The 23,940-nt window shown below is 39.9% G+C and overlaps 1 protein-coding gene across 1 annotated transcript; it reads right to left on the reverse strand.

Moving 5' to 3' along the window:
* Positions 1 to 1,676: 1,676 nt before the first annotated feature.
* Positions 1,677 to 18,355, reverse strand: SLC25A20 (solute carrier family 25 member 20). The gene is made up of 9 exons (XM_072420589.1): positions 18,165 to 18,355; positions 16,473 to 16,565; positions 15,656 to 15,783; positions 12,631 to 12,721; positions 7,728 to 7,845; positions 5,076 to 5,148; positions 3,791 to 3,900; positions 2,680 to 2,804; positions 1,677 to 2,035 (listed from the first exon to the last, which is right to left on the reverse strand). The coding sequence occupies exons 1-9, from the start codon at positions 18,267 to 18,269 to the stop codon at positions 1,973 to 1,975; spliced, it is 906 nt and encodes a 301-aa protein (XP_072276690.1). The 5' UTR covers positions 18,270 to 18,355; the 3' UTR covers positions 1,677 to 1,972.
* Positions 18,356 to 23,940: the final 5,585 nt, after the last annotated feature.

Consider the following 23,940-nt stretch of genomic DNA (forward strand, 5'->3'; position numbering starts at 1 on the left):
TTTCAAACTTGATTATACTCATACTATTTTATTATACTGTAAAATAAATTTTAATGAAAGACAATGTACCACTTTTAGACACATAAATCCATTGTATTGCAATCAATACTGTTTTTTTGTATTGAATGCAACACAAAATAATTTCAAATTCCTGCCGCTTCCCCAATGCAACGGCCACAAGCACCGGGAAGTCCCGGGTTACTCATCAGATGCAGAGGACGCTGGCCGGAGATGCAAGAGGACAGGACTTTCAGCATCTTTTTTTTTTTTTACCCCGAGTGACACACGGGGTTACTGCTGGGGTGGGTATAGAGGTTAATACACTTTGTAAGACAAGTGAATTATGCCCCAGAGTGTGAAACATTCACTATAATAAAATTCAATGACAACAGTCCTCCCCTATCAATGTACTTTCACAGAGGGGGTCTCTGAGTCAGGAACTGGGGATCCTAGTGGTGAAGAAGCAGGAGTTTCTGTATAAAGTTCATGGTCAATTTTTTTTTTAACTCAATATGAATTGAAACAAAAACTTTTAGTTTTGGATACAGGAAGAGTTAAAATGTATTCAAACCTAAAAATTTGTTTTTATTTTGCAGGAAGAGTTATAAGCCCTGGAACATTCTCAGATGGTGAGGAGTGCTGGGGTTGGCCTAAGGGTTTGATCACATATTTGATGGAACTGCAATACCCCAAATGCCTGCAGGAAAAAAAAGCCTCCTTGTCAGCTTTCAATTTTATTATAGCGAGAGGGCTAAGCAGTTTCTGGGTTGTTTTTTTTGTGGGGACTAACCTAATAGGAAACTTCCTTCAACAACTGAAATACTTAAATTCCTTAGCATTTGTAAAAACTTTGGTTTGTCAATTGAAAAAATATGGCTGCTTTATTTTTCTCGGGACTCAAAATCTTTTAATAGTCTATTAAGAAACATGAATATGAAAAAAGGAATCAAAGTTTTACCCAACTTGTGAAATTCCAGTGATAAGATGTCAGAAAAGCCAACGCGTTTCAGGGGTCATCCCCTTTTTTTCAGAACTGAATCTGAGTGTGAGATCTATATTCTATTGACTGGTATCTGATAGTATGTAGGTTGAAAGCTTGGTATAGCTTCAGGTTGGCAACCCCCGAAGCAAGTTGGCCTTTCTTGTAAAATTCATGCAAATAAAAATCTGACTCGAAACTTGTGGAGAGGCACTTCTCTGACTTGTTTTTGTATTCAGGATTTAATTGCTGTTCGTGTCCCTAATATTTCTTTCTCACACCTTGTGATACCTTTTGCCAACACCGAAATTGATAAGAACATCCAAATGTTTGACTTGTAACAGGAACAGGAGGGGAACTGCCACAGTAAAGGAAAATCATTCAATGGGAACGGTAGGGTAAAAAATAAAGCAGAGGTTCCTAATTTTCGATAAATTTCCTGTTGTTCCTACAGAACAGGAAGTGAAGGGAAACCCCCTTTCCATATGGCACTTTCTGTCCTTGTGACACAGTCCACGAGAATAGGGGAAGCAGTTGTCAGTAGAAACAGAAAGGTACATACAGCTTTTAATACACGGTCAGATTTTCCAAACTTTTCACTAATAAATACATGTCACATTTTGGAAAGATTTACCACCTCTTCCCATCCAAACATTGGATTCATACAGACCCAAAGAACAGCTAAGTAGAGGTCAGCAGCAGTAAAGTATTTTACCGATTCAGTAATAAAATTGTTTGTATAATTAAGATCTATTTCATAGCAGTTCATATAAAAAATACGAGCAGCGTAATTCATTCAAATAGAGATTATCAACATTTGTTTTTCAAGTTTCTGCTTCCGCCAATGGCAGGCATGGCTTAATGGGTGAGTGAAAAGACATGCCCCTGCGGGGTAGGCCACTTATAAGGCAAGGTGTTTCATTATTGATTCAGTGGTTTTCGGCACCGCTGCCATCCTGTAGGCAGGTCAGTGACTGTCTTCTGTGGTATTTTTCACAGGTTTGGTGCCAACCAGTTTAAGAATTTCATGGCGACTTCAAATCCAAGAAAACAAGCCTGGAGAGATAAGAGGGGGGCAATTAGTGAAATTAAATCAAACGTATTGATTAAAAAAGCAGAGAGTACAGATTGTAGGATTACGCATCTATGTTCAAATGTGGAAATCCGTTAATCCAGATAATCAGGTCACTGGGGGCTGGATGATTTTTAGACTGGGATGGCGGTCCCTGTGTTTACTTCTACCACGATGCCTAGAAATATTCCGAATAAGGCCATGCTGCTTTTGGGGTCTGTAAAACCCTGGAAACCACTTAGTTGTCCCCCAACCACTGATTCTTTTTAAACCAGCATTTGATCATTTTACAATGGGCAGCACCAAATTATTTACTGCAGCCTCCTTTCAACAGTTTAGTTGATACATGTAGCACCTACACTGCAGGCGCGGTTTAGGGGTGTGAAGAAGCATACCCAAGGGCATGGAACGGCCTACAGGCCCAGCAGGGGCAAGGAACTGTCACTTTCTGCAATAATGGCCTGCCTAATTGACTTTAGTTCTTCTTTAAATCTGTATTTTTGTTACGTTCCCTGGTTCTTCCTTTCACCCTTCCTCAACATGCCAAGGAAATTCGAACTAAATTTTTCCTTTATCATTATATACTGTAATTCAGACCACAAGTAATATAAAATAAAGAATGACATACCGCATTAGCTGGGAAGGCCCGAAGCATGACCGCTGTGAATCCTTTATAAAGAGATCCTATTCCTTCCTCTCTGATCAACTCCCGGAAAACGTCCCGGAATCCATTAGGATACTTTCCAGCTGGGGCTGCAGAAATGGAAACATCATATCATGAACACAGAAGGACTGTATCAAAGTGTTCTGCACTGTCACATTGTACATTGCTGTGTGTATTGCTCCAAAAGCAACAAAACTGTTTCTTTGGAAGCATTAATTTAATTAACCAAGTTTTTAGTCTTTCATACTTACTTGAGAACTGCCACATTTACAGGATCCTAACACTGGTCATTCCTTATGCAAGGCTAGATAAACATAGTCAGTGACCTATAGAAACCAGTCAGCAACTTTCGGTAATTTAGTGCAATGAGGCTTCTATCTGACTCCTTGCTGTAGGTGTACATGACAAAATGATTTAAAATTGTAGGATGGGAGTGCTCCATGCATTTTCACCATACTGGCCCAGACAGGCCAGATCTTTATGTATTTGTTGCTGCTTTTCCATTTAAGAAGAGGTTTAATGCATTTCCTGTTGCTAGTGGCACATTAAATAACTGAAAGTCTCTACAAAGCTGCAGTGCCAACAAAAACAAAAATTCTTTCCCATTTTGCAGAAATTCACCACAATTTAGGCCCATATATATATATATATATACACACATACACATTTTTGAGCATCTGGAGAGATCTGGGTATTCACATCATGGGGGACAGGGTAACTGCAAGAGACATTCAGCTCCCAAAGAAGACAATGCACAAATTGAGGGGCTTGGCAAATATGCTGGATAAAATAAGTCACAAAGATTAAGAGCATTAGGGAAATGTACATGGGGTGGTGGGAGGTCCACTCTAAAGCCTTTTATTTTCGTGAAAGATATCAGCTTTCGTAGGCAATTCTGTGTAATTAACAGCCCTGCAGAATCCAATTCAGAGCCCTGCAGGCTGCACATTATCTACACTTGGGGAAGTGGAAAAAAGAGGGAGGAAAGAATATACAGGGGAATTTGATGTAACACAAGTCTTAAATTAATGCAAACGCCTGCAGATCCTCACAGCGAGGCCAGTCATTCACCCACCTGTCTGGAAGCGAGATTTTAGCACGTCTGGGGGAATTGCAACAGCCCAGTTAAAGATTCCGGCCATTCCTCCAGCAAAGAGGATCCGAGGAACACTCAGATCATTTACACTGTCAAAGGAGGGAGAGGGGAAAAAACAGTTAAAGAAGAAATGCAGAAAAGTGACAGGAGAAAAAGACCAAGTGGCCCACAGAGTTTTCCCACTTTATTTACTTTGTTTTAACTTTTTTCTCCAAGTATAGATCTATTACTGCTGACTGACTCACTACCTCTGCTGGAAGTCTGTTCCAAGCCTTAATTATACTTTCGATAAAACAATACTTTCTAATGTTAGTTTTAAAAACATTCCTTCTGCTAGTTTGAGGTCAGGTCCCCATGATCTTAATCTCAGCTTTCTATTAAAAAGACTTCATCCTGAGCCTTATTCACACCCTTCATGTAATTAAAGTATTTATTCATGCCTCCCTTTATATAGGACTGTACATATTAAGTTCCTGCTGTCCCCCCTGATTTTTATCCTGCAGACCTTTCACTATTCCATTGCCCGTCTTGGGACTTGTTCAATCTCATCAATATCTTTTGTGAGAAATGGACACAGTAGTCTAAATTAGGTCTAACTAAGGATCTATATAGGGCACTCAGGACCTCTCATTCCTCCTGCTAGTGAGCACTCCTGCTAGTGATACACCTTACAATTCTTTCTATATAGGGGAGTGGAGGGCCCCCTGCTGGTGACCCCTCCAAGTGTTACACCCTACAGTTCAACTTCAATAGGGGAATTAGGCTCTCCTTCCTCCTGGTGTTCCTGCTAGTGACGCAACCCTCAATTCTATTTATTTTACCACGGATTGGCCATATTGTTTTAATTTTCTGTAATCGTTATCATCTGAAATAGGCACCCCCAAATATTCCCTCTGTAGCTCTAGCCAACACTGTACATCTCAATCCAATAAAATACTTAATATCGGAGAATTATTTCACCTTAAGGTCAGATATGTATTCTTCTAAAAAGATTCAAATATTTGCGCTGAGCATATTTGAGTGAAGAGCAAAAAGGTTCAACCACACAGGGGCATGACAGTCCGTTCAAATGAGGCAACTGACATTGAGATTTAATTTTTTCAGCCTAACACAGCAGCTATGAAGATGATTCAGTGTCTGTTTGACAGTACTGGGTGGGAAGCGTAGGCCTGGGAGGGTTACTATCACAAACTCTATTAGGATGCTCAGTACCATTTTTTAATTTACTAATCAGGGATAAAAAGTAATGAGAGGCGGCGATTACCTGTGTCCTTCTGGTGTAAGGGTATTTTTCAGCCACTCATAAGTCATAAAGTACATTCCACTGGCTGGGACATCTAAAGAGAGGAAAAAGAAAAAAAAGAAAAAAGAACTCAGTCATCAGATTAGCGACATTAGGATTTCCAAGTATCTCGGCAACAGAAAATTGTGTGCACAGTTCCAAGCGTCATACCCATATAACAATTATCACATTAAAAAAAATAGAAACTTATCCAATGCCCAGAGCACTGTAAATCACAAACCCATTTTATTGATTACATGAAAACTTTAGTCAGCAGTAAACCTGTAGTGGAAAATTGCCTTGCAGCATTGGCATTCTGAAGTTTCTATGTTCTCCCTGCATTTATCTGTGCCCAATTTAAGGTGTACCGAGTTGTCATACAGGCAGACAGAGAGTTGCAATAAACTATAATGTAGTTTGATTTGCACATGGCTAAGGGTCCCTTACAGTGTGCACAGAGATAGATAGGGGTCCCTGCATTCTGATCAGAGGAGAACGCAGTATGAAGAGTGAATAGTACAGATTAAAGTTCAGCTTTAAAAAAGACCTGAATAGTCTGTTATTTTATAAGGAACATAAAGAAGTGTTTTAAAAAGCCTAACAATCCATAAAAAATAATAAAAGGACTTTTTTTTATCCCATATACTGATCTGACAGAACTCCACTCTCAAGTCCTGGATTATGCCAATAACGTAGAGCTTTTTGTGGACTAAGTAGTGTCAGTTATGCCCATTGTCTTGCTATATTACTACTCCCACTGTCTTCCTATTCAAAGTATAGGATCTAACTGATTTGTAGTAGACGAAACAAGAAGAGATACCATAATAATTTAATTTTAAATGTCTTACAGGATTAGCAGGTGCTGACAGGCCTGTTTGGTTTTCATTTGTTTAACTACCTAATCAATCCCAGTCTTGGATCTCCTCAACATAAAGATAATCATTCTGCAGTCCAAGGTAAAATTGTGCTTAGGCAATGTGGATTCTCTAACCCCAAAGCTGTGTATCTGCAGTGTGAGATCTAAGGCTCTGCCGCCACTGACTGTTAGTTTCAGTATATTTGGTTAAGTCATTTATGTGCTGTTTTCTGTTTCCCATGCTGGAAACACTAACTTATTATAAGGAAGCAAAGTGTGTTCCTTTACTGACATGGATCAACATTTATCTAAGTGTATACTGTGTGGCAACATTTTTTTCCAGCACTTTGGCAGCAGAGCTTCCAGTTTGTTGTAGAGTATGGAGTAGCGTGAAGAATACAATTAGCTACAAGAGGCTGCTGTGACCTTGAATCATTTATTAGCTCTTTTAAGAGTCTAATTTGCAGAATTGTGCAGCGTGACTCTGATTAGAATGTGAAATTTAATCAACAAAAAGAAAAAAAGGAAGAGTTTAGCATCTCATTATCTACAGACAAGCTATGAATCTACTGAAATCATCCAGAGCTGGGAAAACAAGGAACCAGGAAACCTTAAACAAAACTTAGCCAGAATATGCAGCTCTGGAAATAAAGATCAGCATTCCATGGCGGCCCAGGTTCAAACTGCTTTTTTCCACAAATCTGTCAATTATGGTTTTTGATTGTTTTTGAGTGTTAGAGTATATCAATAACAAAAACCTCTCTAAGTAAGGGTTAAAACCCCTTGTGTATTCCCCTTTTAGACACTGGAATAGGTGTCCCCAGTGTAAGGCTACTCCTCTTTTTCTTTGCTAGTGACAATAATTCATATATGAGCGACAACGGTCTCCAGGTCTTTTATTTGCATCATTGCACAAATAAAAGAACAAATGCACTTTAACGTGAAACTTTCCCTTATCTCCCCATTCCCCACTGTTGTAACCAAAACCACCTTCCCCCTTCTCAATTGCATTCATAAACTTTTTAAGGCTGTTTCTCAAGGAGGTAGACAACCCCTATGAAATCTAATGAGCTGTATGGTGCAGACACAGGCGGGTTTTCAGTAAGTACACAATGGTAAAGGGAGAGTTAGGTCAGTGTGCAGGAGGAAAATGCTTAGAAAAATGTACCTATTCTATAACTATCTACAAGATCTACTATCCACTTCCATCATTTAATTGGGTCCAGACACCATTTTTTCTTCCATCTACTAACAAGCCCAGAAGGGGGATTGTTGATGTCTCCAAAACACATTGCATTTTTTGGCATTTGCAAATAAATTTCATTCCAGGCTTTCCAAAATAAATTGTGCTACTATTGTTTTTATCTTGATCATATCTAAATGAGTCTTGGCAGATATCTCCAATACAAACCTTACAACCTTAGAGAAATACAATAATCCAGTGCTTTTTACCATTAACCCAGGACTGAGGTCTTTATTGCAGGTATCACCACGATATCACACGTTAAAATGGAGTCCACCCATGTGCTCAACCAATTGGCAACAAAGCAATCAGTAAAAAGTATATCAGCAGCACTCCTTATACTTTTGCAATAAAACATTTTTTTGGAAATGCACATAATGGAGGTTTTTACTTCTGTCTGAAGTTATACATACACCGCCCGTCACAAATCTTTTGCTCTGTAATATCTCCCCCTAGTGAATGTTTGCTGAATGTTGCAGCGTGAAATTCCACATGTCTCTACAAACGGTCAGCCTAACGCTGACCCCCCTCTTACCCCTCAGGAGTGTCAGCACGGTCCCCTTGTAGATGCTTCTGATTCCAGCTTCTCTGTACAACTGCTTGGCGCAGTCCATAGGACCGGCATACTTTGTTTCTCCAGATGCAGCCTGGATCTGAAACAAAGAAACCGGTTAGAGTGGATGAGCTACACAATAAAGATTACCTTTACTAAAACCTGCAGGATCACCAGCATTACATGATTAACTATGCACCGTGTTAAAAAGACCTTACAGACACAAAATTCATTTAATATAGTATGAGTGCGTGGCTCTTATAATTAAAGAGAATAATGCAGAGGGTAAAAACCCTGAAGCCTGGATTCCATGCAATGCTTGAGCTACAAAGTTGGCACCCTTCCCTTTTACCAGCTGATGTGTATCCAGATCTGCAGCTAAATGCCTAGGTTACATCCCAATGGCAGGTCAGTGTAAACATTGCTTTACTTTTATTTAGTCTTTATCTGCACTTTACTTACAAAGATCAATAAGAAGGCCACCACTACACAATCAGGAGTCACAAAGGTTTGTGCTGTACTTCACTGTACTTATGTAGTCAACAGAGGCCACTAACCGCTGATGATGACCATGAATAAATGTAAGCAATCCCTACTTATCATAATCCTGCGGTATTTCCAGACTAATGATGGAAAAACACAGCTAGACAACCCTGATACTTTGAACTTTACCAGGTCCTTAACCATGGAAGTCTGGACAATATTTTCATTCTAAAATACCCTGCAATTCTGGCACCGAATTACACCAAGACAAGCTGTTGTATGGGCACCTTAAAAGTTCTCACTATATGGCGGAATTGTTTGCTTTTATGGTAGACCAATAATCCTGTTGGCTGGACAGGGTAGACATCACTCAGCATTGCTTCACTGCCATGCAAAATTCTGCACTTTGGCTTATGATGGAGCAAATCTGCAGAACCAGGGGAACGTTTGGAGATTCTGTTGACAAGTTTTCACCAGCAAAAAGATTGCAAACATAACATGGACATCAGAGGTTTTCTGCACCCACTATAAGATCACTAGGATTCGGTGTGGGCCTTACCCCTGAAGCCTATATCTTCTCCAAACATTTTAAATTTTTCATCGGGTGTGTGAATTTTCCCCCTGAATGTACACTATAGTAAGTTACATGGTAAATTTAACTGTACATAGTTCTCAGACAAAAGCTTTTACTGTAAAGTTATTATAGATCAATAAAGACTGGGAGTAGTGGGAAAGAAGACAGGATGCTGGGAATGCAGCCATTGAAAAGAGCCATGGGAAACCTTAATGTATGACGGCAAAGAGTTTGGAATTCCAAATTTAAACAGTGACATAAATAAAAGCAGATCAGGGCGGCTGTGCAGCAGCCAGGCCTACAAAATACATCACATCAGTTTAACAGAAAAACTATATTGGAACATTCTGAGAAAGTGCAGAGACATCTAAACTGACATTCCTGCAAGCAACCGGTCTCAGGTCCTTTGTGCAGGAACTATGCTGCCTAAAACAACCAATCAAACTCTTCCTGTTAGGTTTCTGATTTAGACCAGAAAGTAGTAGAGAGAAGCTAATTGGTTCATACATAAAAGGGTCTCAGAAAATAACAATGTGACCAATAGAAACTTTTTACTTTCAAACATGTATTGGAAACTTGGCAACACAGCTGATCATATAATGGCAGTTTTCTAGCAATTTTAATTGGATTGTAAACTCCGGTGAAGGACATGGCCAGGAGCGGACACAAGGGCCCTGGAACCTTTTCAGCCAACAAGGGTCCCAAATCACTTAAGGGGGGGGGGGGGTTTAACAACTCAGTTCTGCCTAGGGGCACACTGCTGGCTACATCCACTACTGGACATTGCTATGGGCTTTGTAAAGCAGTGCATAATATGTTGGTGTTATATGACTACACAATACTAAGGATAATCTGGTGGATAATCCCCAACTGTTTATAAATGAATATCCATACAACAGGAATCTGGATAAATTGGCTAATATTTGTTTTGTATTTCTAGGAAACAGTTCATGTGTACCACAATACTAATGCTTTCAGAAGCACAGTCCTTTGCCCCTATTAACTAATCAATCATTCAGATGGTGAAAAAAAAACATTCATTCTGTCCTAATGTCCTTGGCAATTTTGGTCCCGACTTCCATAATTTTCCTAATCAGGTATCATTTGTAGGAGCCATCTGAACAGGCCAAAGGGCTCATCTGAAATCTAAACTATTAATGACATACAAATCTGTTATCAATACAACCACAGGGGAGAAATAAAAGTATTCAAAGACAGAAGGTTTGTTTTGCACCATGGCATGTAAAACAAGAACAAGGCTAGGTTCATCAATGACAGATACAATAATGTATATGGAGTAGAGATCAGGAACTGGCCTAAAATTTTATAAGATTTCCAGTGGTTACAATAGTGTTTCTCAACAGTGGGATCTGTGGAACTCTTAAGGTTCCTCCAGAGGTTTCTAGGGGTTCTTTGAGTAATGAACAATCTGTGTCTACCCGTGTAAGACACCAATGATATTTTTTGCTATATGTAAGGATTACATTTTTCCCCACTGGCCAGCAACGTAAGAGGAATTCTCATCACTGCCCACCACACTAATGTATTAGGAGCTGTGGATATAGTAATTATAGAAGGGGTTCCCTCAGACCTGAAAGTTTTTTCAAGGCTTTACCCATGTAAAAAAGGTTGAGAAACAATCAGCTCATCATGCTGCAAAGACTTCTCATATAGAGGAGATGAGGAATCTAATGTGATTGACGTTTAATCGAAAGCAAAGCAACACTGCCATCTGCAGGCTGCTAGGAGAACTACACAATCCACAAAACTAAACACGCACAGACAATAGACTTTCATTTATAAACATTTCTGGTCATCTCAGGCAAAAATCTAGTGTCTGTACAGCTGTCCCCTGACTTCACATAATGATCTGTCTTGTTGGCCACTGAATGACAGACAGCAAACAACTGCTGCTCTCTTTCATATGGGGAGGACACAGTGGAATGCATCCCACTCATACTCCACCCTCCATAGAACAGACAGGGGTTGTAAACAATTATTGTGCCTGTGTATGTAACTAAACTGTAACTGTAGACTAAACAGTTTACAAAGCTTAAAAGTCACACAATGTATAAAAACTCAAAAGAAAAGTCAGATATTTAAAGAGTTCCGATTGGTTGAAATAGGTGATTGCACACTAGGATTGTTAAACTGTAATGAACCGACATATTTTCTACAGCAACAAAATGATTACATACCAGTCTTATATAATGGGAACACTTAGAACCCCTGTAAGGATTTTATTGTTTAGGGGTCTGCATCCTTAAGCTTGAATTTCCCTTTTTTCATGACTTAAAGGAACAAGAAATTTTGACAAAGTGAAGGGAAACCCCTCATCGACAGTTGCCAGCAATTTACCATCACTTTCTGTTCTGACTATAATGGTCACCAGGACCGAGAAGGTGAATCTACCTAACATTTCAGTAAGAAGATGGCAAAAAGCATCACATATTTCTATTAGTACAGATTTAACGTTTGCATGTCAGCATTACAAAATGACATTAAAATATGACACCGCTTTCACATTCATTCATGCGAGCTAAAGCCCAGGTGAAGACCACATTGTCTCTTAACAGGAGAATTGTGGGAGTGGTTTGGACCTGCCTCCGAATTGGGCAGCCGTGCACAGCTCCCTGCAGCAGGCACCATGCCAGCTGTTAGAACACTTGCACCACAGTGCTGACTGTTAAAGAACCAGGGTCTGCACATTTTACAGCTGGCGGGAGTGAGTGGTACTAGTATTCATTCTCTATAGTGCTGCTGCCAGGAGATTCTACCATGTGGCGTCTCCCAAGAAACAACGGTACCTGGCGTGAAGAAGCTGTAAAAATACTGCAACCTCACCTCCAGAGACAAATCTGGGAGGCCAAAAGTGTGCGATAGGAAGGATCAACATTCACACAGTCACACAGTCACCAGGCATCAAATCAGAAACAAACCTTTTTTTATGTATAAAAAGCAAATATGGCTCATCACAGGTTCATAATTCTTGAATTAAATAAAGCATTGACAAGACTCACATTAACGAATATCTTTAAATAGAGTAGTCCTAATCCTCTTCTGCCCTCACTTCCCGGACATAAAAGCCCCACTCTCACCCTCCAGTATTCAGGGCTTACTGAGATCCAGCAATAATGTCCCTGACTGTTTACATCCTGCAGCTCTCTGCTGTCAGCGCCTTCGCAGTACATCTCCATTAATCTCCATAGGCCGCTTCCCAAGAAAGCGACCAAAATAGAGCCCCATAAAAATGAGTGACTGTACTGCCTAAGCATAGGCAGCAGAGTGGCATGGAATGTAAACAATCAGACTAGGCCTAGATCTTGGTACATACTAATCTGTGGGTTAGCTGAGGTCAGTGTAGGACAAGGGGACAGGGAAGGGGTGGTGTAATACTTAGGGCTACTTCATTTAAAGTATATTCATCCTTTAAAGCTGAACTTCAGGCAAATGGTAAAATACACAGATATAATGAATACACAGAAGCCGTTTTGCCTCCCAAAAAATTTGTTTTCACCTACTGAAATTTATACATATGCCACTCAGAGCAGCCCATTCTGGCCAGACAGGAGACCCGTTTTTTTGGTGTAGCAGATGAGTAATGCTTACAGGTCTTGTCCCTCCCCTAGCCTGTGATTGGACAGTGAAACAAAAAAAGAAACACACTGATCTCCAAACTAAAAAAAATACAACGTTACATCTGAGTCTGTATCTTTTATATCTGTCTGAAGTGCATATCCTTAAAAAAAAAAAAAAAAAAAAAAAAAACATTTAAAACATAGGCACTCCCCTGGATCTTGCATGTATGTCATGTATCAGTGTCCATACCTGTAATAGGCACTTAATTCTCTCCCCGGGGGCCATGATACCAGTGGTGAAAACTCCAGACAACATTCCTGCTGCAAACAGCTGAGGATACCTTCAAACAAGATATATAAATGTACATTTAGTCTACAGAAAGAAAAGGAAGGTGGTATTGAAAGCAGACATTGCACCACCAGCTTTCTGTAATGATTGACAAGCCAAATGTTGGTTCCATCCAATCAAATTGAAGTAAAATCAACCTTGATTACTTACCGGGACTGTATATTCTAATTATCTGGCTGCTGAACCACTGGCTTCAATACTTTAATAAGAGTTTCTGACACAAAATATCAGAAGAATTAAAGGTCTTTAAATATTTTCTAATCCAAAGATTCAAAGTATGTGTCAGCATTTTCAGAAAACGTCAGCCTACATTTCTAAAGTGTTGGTCCAACAAAAATGGATAGTTCAGTTTTGCGAGTTTAACAAAAATCCTACCATACTAGGACTTTTTGGTGTGATCTCTGTGCTAATTTCCCAAGTCTGTGCCCATAAATAAGTGCACTCAACATCCCTGTGCTAAGTTTTTGGATTTGCACTGGCTGTGCCCAGTATAAGGAGTTTTCAGCATCCCAGTGCCAAGTTCTCAGGTCTGTACACTTGCTGTGTTAATTAAGACCAGTCTCACCCTCACCATCACTGCACTGAGCTTCCCAGTCTTCACAACTCCTGAGCACATTACGGGTGCTTCCTTCCATTACTGTGCATAATTCTCGGGTCTGCACAACTTTCTCCTGCCATCCTTGCACGGAGTTTCTCTGTCTGCAGACTTGCTGTACTCATTATAAGGGGTTCTCACCATCTATTTGCCAAGTTACTGGGTAAGCTCACCCGGTGTGCCCATTATGAGGGGCTCCAACCATTCCTGCTAAATGTGTAGTGTAATGTGGGACATACCAGGTGGGCAGGGCACACCCAAAACAGGAACCAAGAGTCAGGAATTTTGTCAGAGAGACCTCTCAGAGTATACAATAGATAGGAACCCAGGGGCAGACTGAACCCGCTAGGCACTATATATGCTTCCAGGGCACCTGGCTTCACTCCTAATCTAGTGGCCTGCATTGTAAACAAAGGGGAATTTCAACACGGAGCACTGGTTTTCTATCAAAATTTGATTGGATCCAAAAACACAAAGATGTGAATAGCTGATGGGGGGGGGGGAGGGTTGTGGACCCCAGATATGGTTAAACATTTAGACTTAATGGAAAAAATAAATGCAGTATGTGTGGCTAACATAATGCATCAACATAGTTCTGCATTTGATTCAGACTTGGTTCAAAGGTCTCGGCACAATGGGAGGACGGGTGACACACTGACTGAGCTACAATACCACAAATACACCATGTCAATGGACACTGCTGGACACACATACCTCAGGGGGCAAGACCTGCAGCAACATCTCCCTCCAGTGATATCGGCTGTATAAAAGAGTGGGTCAGTTAGCACATGACAAAGGGGAAACCTAACAGACCACTGCTTTAAAGCCAACACTACCCACGACATACTAGAAGCACAATTAATGAAAACGGAATGTGGAGTGGTTTTGTAAATTATTTATTATTGTATTGTATACAACAGGCAGCTTCAGCTGTGTGGTCTCTAACCCCACGCACTCCTTTGCCATGCATTCAATATTTTTTTAAAAAGAGTTTGCAAAAAGATGGTAAAAAAGAAGTAGAAAAACAGTTTTAAAAATCTATTAACAACAAACAGAATTGACCTAAACTTTCCACAGTTTAAGTTTATTTTACACTAGGTGTAAGGATGTGCACACATTGTACTTGCCGAGATTTGTCCTAAATGTCCTGAAATACAAAGAGTCACCCTGGCAAACCAGATAACTCCATTAATTACTGTCTGATCCACCAGAAAGCAATTCTATTCAATCTATGTTTGCTTCACTGTCCTTGAATGCAAGAGCTTTGTGGTGCCAGGAACACAGTGAATCTGATACAAAGCCAAAGCAATTCTTACTTTGAGAGACTGAGAACAGCAAGCAATATGGTCCTACCTGATAGCTGGATGCCAGGGAAGGGGGCAGACTGGCTCCAGGAAATAAACCTTACTTCTAAAGCTAAGGTGCCTTTCCAAAATTCACCAAAAACACAAAACTACAAATAATGTAAAGAGAAAACTTACGTAACAGGAACGATCAGTGGAAAGAATTGCTCCTAAACATTTAGTAAGGGTAATAGCCCTAACTCCATATTGTTATTTCAGAATGTGGGTATGCATATATACATCCCCCAATCTTCTGCAGACTTGAGGAAGAACATTAAAATGAGACCTATAATGAGATATTACGAAAACTGCCATTGCAGACCTAATTCTATATTATACAGCGCTTGCATGGCTTATGTTCTGAACCTTAGCCTTTCTCATCACTGACCCAGAATGGGCATGTAGCTTAGGTGTTCAGCTAATTTTGGCCTCAGTTATTTGTATGTTTGTTTCAGATACCTGAACAGAACTACTAAAACCAAAATATCAGACTTAAATCCAGGCAATCAGCATTTTATTAGAAGGAGTTCAGCAATGAAAGACTTCTGAATCTCTGTGACAGGCCCAGTTTATGGGCCTGATTTATTTAGGCTATTCAAGGCTGGAGAGAATACACTTTCATCAGTGAAGCTGGATGATCCAGTAAACCTGGAATAGATCTGGTCCAGAAATGAAAACATTTGCTAACAAATAGCTTATGACTTTTAGGAAATCCATTCCAGGTTTGCTGGATCACTCAGCTTCACTGATGCAAGTGTGTTCTCTCCAGTCCTGGAGAGCTTTAAAAAAATCAAGGCCTATGAGTTTAAAGGCATGCTCTCCTGCACACAAGAAAGGAATTAAAGATGTTTTTATTTTAGCATTGCAATCTGTTGGTCATTTAGGTAGGAAAAGCTATGGTTTATTTTTATTATAATTAGACACCTTTTATTCTTTAATTTGCATGTGGCGGAGGAGATGTACAGAAGGTTCCGTGCAAAGCACTTACGTTAAAACTTCTTGTGGGTGTTTTTGCTGTAGTTTTTTTCCTAAGCCAAATCCGAAAAAGCAGACAGCGAACATTGGAGTTACGCCGATGATGGGCGCTGCCATTCCTTTGTAGAGACCCTTGACGCCCTGCAACATAAAAAGCAATAGTATGAACCATTAATGATAAAAATGTAGTTTTTTTTTTTTTATATAGGTTTGTCCACAATGATGAGCAATGAAAAGGCAGAAACAACCACTACATTTGTTTTTCTTCTCAGCAGTTTATTAACAAACAGTAAACAAATAAAATAACTCATTCATAGCTTACCTCAAATCTAATAATATCATCATGTCTATTTAGAACTACCCTGGGTGACACTACTAGTGAGTGATTTCACTTTAAAATGAATAGTGTTGTTGCCTTGTTAAGGAAAGTTGAAGATAACAGATTTGATGTCAGGATCAATAGGAAATATATCTACAACATGGAGGAAGACTTTAAAAGAAACTGCTGTGTTCAGGTGTACCTAAACTCAATTACACAACAATCCCGTTTCCATCACAGGGAGCCGTCACCTTCCTTCTTTACTTCCCGAAGATCTTTGGCCATGTTGATTGGCTGGCTGTGCTGGCTTAACCTAACTCTCACGCACAATGTTCATTCCTAGCATGGGCAAGGCCGAACAGTTATTGCAGAAGGGACATCACCCGTCCCTTTTTGCAATACCCCCTGGTCTGAATCATAATTATCAACCACTTTAATGTTGGTAAAAAAAATGGCATCATATTTGTAAATTTGCCCATAGTTCCAAGCACTGGGGAACAAACCTTCTTACCTCATTTATAAGTGTTTTCCTGAAGCAGTCAAAGGTTCCAGAATATAAAGGAGAGACTCCTGGTGTTGCTTTCGGCTGGGTTTGAAGTCGAACCTGGTAAATGAAAACAAAAAATTACAAACTTGAACAGTTTATTATCTGCTTATTTATACTACCAGAGTATATGTCGACATTGATAATACCAAAGGATAGCCAACCATAGTGGGTAGTAAAGGCTAAGTCAAAGACAGCAGACTTGGCATTATTTGCCCCATGGGTTTTATTGACTTCTCGCTTTTTCAAGCACCATTGCAATTACAGAGCCATTATACAATTAGCAATGCTGACAATCTGATATTCAGCACCCTCAACCTTTCACCTAGAGAACTGTAAACCTACATGCAGTGCACTCATATGACTGCCCCCTGCAGGACACCATCTACACTGCAGGAGTCACCTTTGAAACTGGTTCTTTCAAGGCCAAGTAGCAGCTCATTAGTCAGCTGATCATGTAACTTTACCCCTAAGATCAAAGCTGTTGGAACACACAAAACCCACTATATTTATGGGGCAAACAATAAACACACTCTACTTTCCCAAAATTATCCAAAGTGGTGGTGAAAGTGACCACATTTTGGCGGTGATCATTTATGCATTGTCTGGTGGATGTACCTGTTAATCCTGTCTTGTTGTTGTTATTGTCTGGGTTTTAGTGGCTGCAGGTTGTTCTCTTCAATGTTGCAAAGCAGGTTAAGGCAGCCTGCAGATCTTCCCCTTAACACAACCCTTCAAACCTAAGCTTAGCTTGCAATTCCACACTGGGACTTGTAGTTCTGCAAAAGCACTTATTAAGTCCCAATGTCTCAAGTAGATTCATGCATGCTTTATATTACACCAGACTGTCTGCAGCTTTTATATAAAAGAACGCCCACTAATACAGATGTACGGAAACTATGAACCTATGCATTGTCTTCTAGCCTCTAGACACCCCAAAAGTAGCCCAAGCAACCCTTCAGCCATGGTGCAGCCCAAGTGTCACCTGAGCAACTCTTACTCTACAGGGCACCAAATGTTGGGTCACTGGAGCAGCCTACTTGTATGGGGACCCAAAATGGCTTGAGCAGCCCATCTTTTAGCAGGCTCCCTGGGGTTGCCTGAGGACCCCCCTTCCTACAATGCATATGAATATTGTAAAGTTAGCTGAGCAGCCTTCTTTGCCGTGGGGGCAGCCAGGCGTCCACCGTGCAGACTCCTTTGCCGTCGGGGGGGGGGGGGGGGGGCACACAGGCGTTCGCCGCGCAGCCTACTTTGCCCCAGGGCACCCCAAGCAGCCCACATTCTATGGGGCGCCCCAGTTGAACCTGAGTAGCCCATACCTATGAGACATCACTTGAGCAGCCTGCACCCATGGGGCACCCCAATACCTCCTGAGCAGCCTATGAGGTACCCCAATTCATCTGAGCAACCCACCTCAACATCAGTCTCTTTACAAACACTCCCCCACCACTAGGGGGCATCCTAATATCAGATCCTTCTCATTACACAGCAACTCCTCCACCTACAGGTCACCCCTCATACTACCCCATGATAACACAGGGCCTCACCTCCTACTAGACACTTCCATAGCACACACCCCATACTACCTAGGCCTCCTTCCCCATACATATTACACACTATATCTCCATAACACCCCTTATTAGTAAGCACTCTCACCTTGATAGTGTCCAGAGGGTGTCCAGCAAACACCAGACACACCCCACCAAACCCTCCGGCGAAGAAGTTCTTCAGCGGGCTGATGGCCTGCGGTTTGTCGGACATGGTGAGGCGGAGAGGGGATTCTGTGCCCGGTACTGATAGCCGCTTCCACCAGACAAGGGTTACCCCTCCGACCTTTGCCCTACTTACTGAACAACCCAAACCAGCCAATCAGCGTCAAGGTTGCCAACATAACACCCAACCAATAACCAGAGTGTAATTCATTGGTTTCCCTCCTCAACTCTTGAATGATAGCCTGATTCACCTATCACCGCGCTCATCTCGTGTAGACCACGCCCAGCCAGTGTAAAGTTCAGCGTCTCATCACTAGAGTTAACATTTCATTTATTCTCCGTGTCTCGTTTTGTGGGGACGTTTTTTTGTAGAACAAATCAATAAAAAAACACACAGCACAGGGCAAACACCAGTCATTCATTATATACATGTCTGCTTTTGTAAATCACAATTATTTTTCTAAAAAAAAATTAATTCTTTCTTGCAAGGAATACATTATTTACTCCGGAGTGCTATCATGTGACCCAAAACTTAGAATAAGATCACATCATCTCTGGCACACATGCGCATCACAACTGACTTGCAACTTAAACTGACTTGCGGTAAGAATAGAGGATTATTATGGTCCCTGGGACCCTGTAAGTCCCATCTGCTGCAGCTGAGGAACAGACTCTCATTTTGGACCTTCGTTTCACCTAATCTGCTGAATATTACTCAGTACCCAATAAGATTATACCTAACACAGAAAAACAAAATGTATATTTAGTGGATCCATTGGTTCCGGTTTGAGCGCCTCTCTCTCTTGCTGCTGGAGGGGGGTCCTCCTGTTCCCCATGACTGCATCCCATGCCAGGCTTAGTTACACTGGATACTATATACTGTGATCTTACACCCTTGTGCATTCTATCTATTGAGGTCTTGTAAAATCCCTGATGAACCGGATGAATTCTGCGAAACGCGTTGAGCTGAGCTGCAGATGCTTGCTAGGAGGGGGAACCAACAAACAGAACAAGCATATGAGAGAAACAAGCTGACAACTTCAGGGCTTCTGCTATGAACTTTGAAGAGCATTTGCTCCATAATGGCTGCAGCTATAGAGGTCAGTGAGGGCCTGTTGAAATTAAATTTTACTATGTGTCCCGTAGTGATTTGGAGGCCATCAGAAGGAACCACTAAGCTCTGAGGAGTGCCTAGGAAATAGTTACCTCCAGAAGAGTTGGTTTCCAAGCAGGGATGATTTTATAGCAAAAGAGCAACATGAAAGTTCAACATTATTATTTTAGGTAACAGCTTTAGTTCCTGTTTTTTGTTTTTTACAATGCTGTCACTTTACTTTAATTCACCGGTGTCAACATCTTCCCCTGGCTTTTTTCTGGGTTTGGGATCTTTGGCCACTTTGATTGACAAAACTCATGTGCATTTATTTTTAATGAGAATTTAATCATTCCCAACACCAAGGTATTCCTACATATAGCACAACTGCGTCTTCTGCAATAAAGAGCCTGTCTTCAAATTTTTGACATTAGATTCACTTTAAAGCAAAACTTTCATTGGTGTTGATGAGCTTTTGCCAAAATTTGTAACCAAAACCATCAGTTTTACTGTCAACTCTTCTTGGTCCACCATGATTCTCTTCACCCATTGGACGACCTCTGATGATATAACTTGTGCGCATGCACAGGAGTTACATTGCTCAAGGCATCTAGGCAAAAAAAAAAAAAACACAATGATCAGGAGAAAATGTTTTTTGTCAAAAAAACTTTGCATATCTCTTGATTACTTTTTACCTGTGTGCTGCATCTTCCCTACAGTGAGCATCCATTAAACCAGGGATGTCAAACTCAAATACACAGAGGGCCGAAATTAAAAACTCACACCAAGTCAGGGGCCAAACTGTAAATTTATTTAAAAAATAGGAAGCAATTCCTTCGAATTAAATATAAAACATTTTTATATGGAAACAAAGAGGTATTGCTTAACATGCAATCTGGAACAAGAAAATACTTGGCAATGCAATGTAAGCACTAATTGGCCCCTAGCTACAGTTCTTGAATAGATTTGAATAAAGATGGCATGAATGTTAATAATCAATTCAAAACAAATAATTAAATGAATGTTACACATGTATAAGTTATGTGCTCATATTTTATATTTTCAAAACCCTTGTTAGAAAAGAAAAAAGAAAGTTATTTACAAAAGAGACAGAAAAGAGTAACATCTCTTTTTGATGGTTTCACACATTCACACAGATGATTACCTTGTACTTTATTTTTTGTTTCTTGCAGATCTGAGTAATTTTCTTTTGCTGTGAGCTAGAAATAGCGACCGGTCTCAGAAGAGCAACAGAAGACCAGTGATGCTGGGACTTCAATTCCCAGCATTACTCACGTCTATGGAACAGCCCAATGCGGAGCCGCATAAGCAGACAACTGTTCCATAGATGCAACACACGAGTGATGCCAGGACTGAAGTTCCCGGCATTACTTGCATCTATAGAACTCTGTGGACCCGAGTGATGCCGTGAGTTGTGGTAGCGACATCACTCGCTGCAGAAGGCATTGGCGAGCAGGCAGGCCAGATGCCATTCATTTTCCCAAATCCTTGGTGGGGCCAAACAAAATGACCTTGCGGGCCCGAGTTTGACACCCCTGCAATAAACTATAGCAAATTTCAGAAATCATCAAGCATCTCTCTGCCTTATCATAGATATCTATTGGTATTTTCCTTCACCTCACATTACCCTCCAGAGGTGGAGATGATGGTGACGTGTTAGCAGTGAATTAGAGGGTCTCCATAGTAATTAGGAGCAAAAATCGGTGGCAGAATCTCACTGTTGCTTGGATACTTTTGTCAGAAACAAATAAGACTTCTATGTGTGTTATCACAGCTGCTGTTTACTATTTCCTCCAATTCCTCGAGATTAATAAATCCTGCAAACTGGGGTATCTGCAACAAAAGCTAGGTCTGCATGAATAACAGGGGGTGCACAGCCAAGAGCCCCCCTAACAAATGGTTCTGACAGCATGCATTGGGCTGTATATAGTTTATATAGTTATACAGTTTATATATAATTCCATATGAACCAAGCTTCGGTTTTTTTGCACAAACCCCCCTCAATTCCTTCCTTGCTTTTCTGCCTTCATTATCCTTTCTTCCACCCTCTTTTAATTAATTTCTTTACATTATTTCATTCCCTTTCTCCTTATTTGCTTCTCTAACTTCCTTCCCTTTCTTTTATTCTTTCTTTTCAGTCTTGCCTTCCTTTCTTTCCTTTTCTTCATTTCTCCTTCCTTTATCTGATTTTCATCCATCTTTACTTCCTTTTATTATCCTTAACCCCATTCTTCTTTTTTTCTTATTTCTTACATTCATATATTCCCTTTCCCTTTTTTTCCTTCATTAACTTCTTTAAATGTATTAATTCCCTTTCTACTCTTTACCTTCTCTAAATTCCTTCTATTCAATTATTTTTTCCTCCTTTTTCTTTTATTTCCTCCATTCCTTCCCATCTTCTTTTCATTTCTTCTTTTCCTTTCATCCTTCCCTTCTGACTCCCCCTCTTTTTTCTGTGTCTCAACAACAGTGGTCATCTTCACCTCCTATTATGTAAATCTTGACTGGAAAGCCAAAAGATGACCAAACCCCTCAACAATTGGTTGCTAAATGAAATGGGCAGTTGGACCCCAGTATCAATGCTCATTCCTGGCTACCATGAGTTAATTCATTCTATGTAGTAATATGTTTGTTCAAAAAACGGAGTGATTTCCAGGTTAGTTACATGGTTGGCACTTTGACCTTACAACTCCAGGGCTTCGAATCCCACCAGGGTTTATTATCTGCAGGACATTTTTTGTTCGTTTCACATTTGTATTGTTTTCCATGTCCAACTCCAACAGAAAACATATTAATTCAGCGGTCGCCAACCTTTCGCACCTCACGGACCGCTAAATTCATAAATTTAAATCCCGCGGACTATTAATATTAATTATTTTAATGAGATAAATACATTTGTAAAATAATGATCTTCCTAATGGTGCCTGATGAGGAATGTGGAGGCTCTGATTCATTGATCAGCTCACGGTTAAGTGAAGTATTACTATTGTTACTATTATCATTAGTTGCATTATCTTGGGTATTACTAAGGAAATGCAAAGTATTTGTTTGCTTTTTCTCACTCATTATGGGTTTATTTCCTTTGAATCTAAGAGCAAACAAGAAATGATAGTAGTATAGTCATAGTTACCTAAAAGAACATCTGAGAAAAAAAACAAATAAAATAAAATAATCGTATGAGAATCAGGGTATTGGTGGAAACAATACTAAAGTGTACGGCTCGGCAATGGTTGCCTCATATAACTTACAAGACTACACTGACGTCACGCCGCGCCTTGTTTTTCCATCTCTAGTACAGTTTGTGAATTTAGTGCAATATAAAGGTGAAAATTGTCATTCAGAATATAAGAATTTATTAGAATATTATTTTTTGTTTTATTAGATATAGATAGATATAAGATAAAAATTGCAAATATTGTTCAAATTTTTCTGTGCACCACCAAAATTTTCTCGCGGACCACTGGTTGGTGACCACTGTATTAATTGCTGTGCAAACATACTGAGCTCTATAAAGACATTATTCATCTGTAAACTCTTCTGGGGTTGGACTGATGTGAATGACTATGTGTACTGTGCAGAACACTTTCAAATGTTGCACGTACAGGTGAAGAAGTATCAATGTGTATCAATGTATCCTGTTTATTAATAATAATAATAATAATAATGTATGTAATAATACAGAATGTAACATTTTTAGATGATTGAAAAAGCTTAGTCTGTTTGATCGTAACAATAAAAAGAAAAAAATGGATATATGTCAAAATCAACCTCACCAAGTACTTTGCCCCTCAGCTCTTCACTACCAAGCAATGCTAGGACAGGGCACACTGAACCTAAATATGGAGAGGCTGCCATTTAAATTATCTTGAGTTGCATCTAAGTTGGAAGTCAGTAGTGTCACCTGAAGTCAACCTACAATGATCCATGTGGATGGACAATGGCAGCATTCTTCTGGGGTTTCTCATAAAGATGATATGCTTTTTGACAAATACGTGTGTTACTTCTCTCACCTCCAAGCTCTTCGGGGCAGGGTCCTCTCCTCCTTCTGTGTCACTGCCTGTATCTCTCTGTCATTTGCAACCCCATTTAATGTACAGGGCAGTGTAATATGTTGGCGCTATATAAATCCTGTTTAATATTAATATTATTATTATTATTATTATTATTATTAATAATAATAATATTAATAATAATACCCTGTTACCTTTTAAGTGATTTCTATAGCAATTAAAATATTTACATTCACATACCACATTTAGTCACCAGGTGGAGCCATTGATAGTTTGTTAAGTTTGTTAGTGATACTTGTTGCTTTAGGTGGTTTCGGGCAGGTGCTTTGTATTAAAGGTTTAAAAGACCAATGGCCCATTCTTACAGATGAGTGCCTCCGTCACCTTCCCCGAGTAAACTTTGGAAAAGTATAAACACAGATGTGGACTAGTTTGGTGGTACCCCTTCACTAAAAAAAAGAAGAACCCACACTTGTTTCTGAAAGAACTAAAACTGACAAAAGTAGGCCATCATTTTTTTATTCTGATTTTAGCTCATATCAGATTTCAGAGCTTTGATTTATTAGAATGTATCAAATAATAAAACAAATGTCCTG

The sequence above is a fragment of the Pyxicephalus adspersus genome, chromosome 8 (assembly GCF_032062135.1).
Source record: "Pyxicephalus adspersus chromosome 8, UCB_Pads_2.0, whole genome shotgun sequence".
NCBI lineage: Eukaryota > Metazoa > Chordata > Amphibia > Anura > Pyxicephalidae > Pyxicephalus > Pyxicephalus adspersus.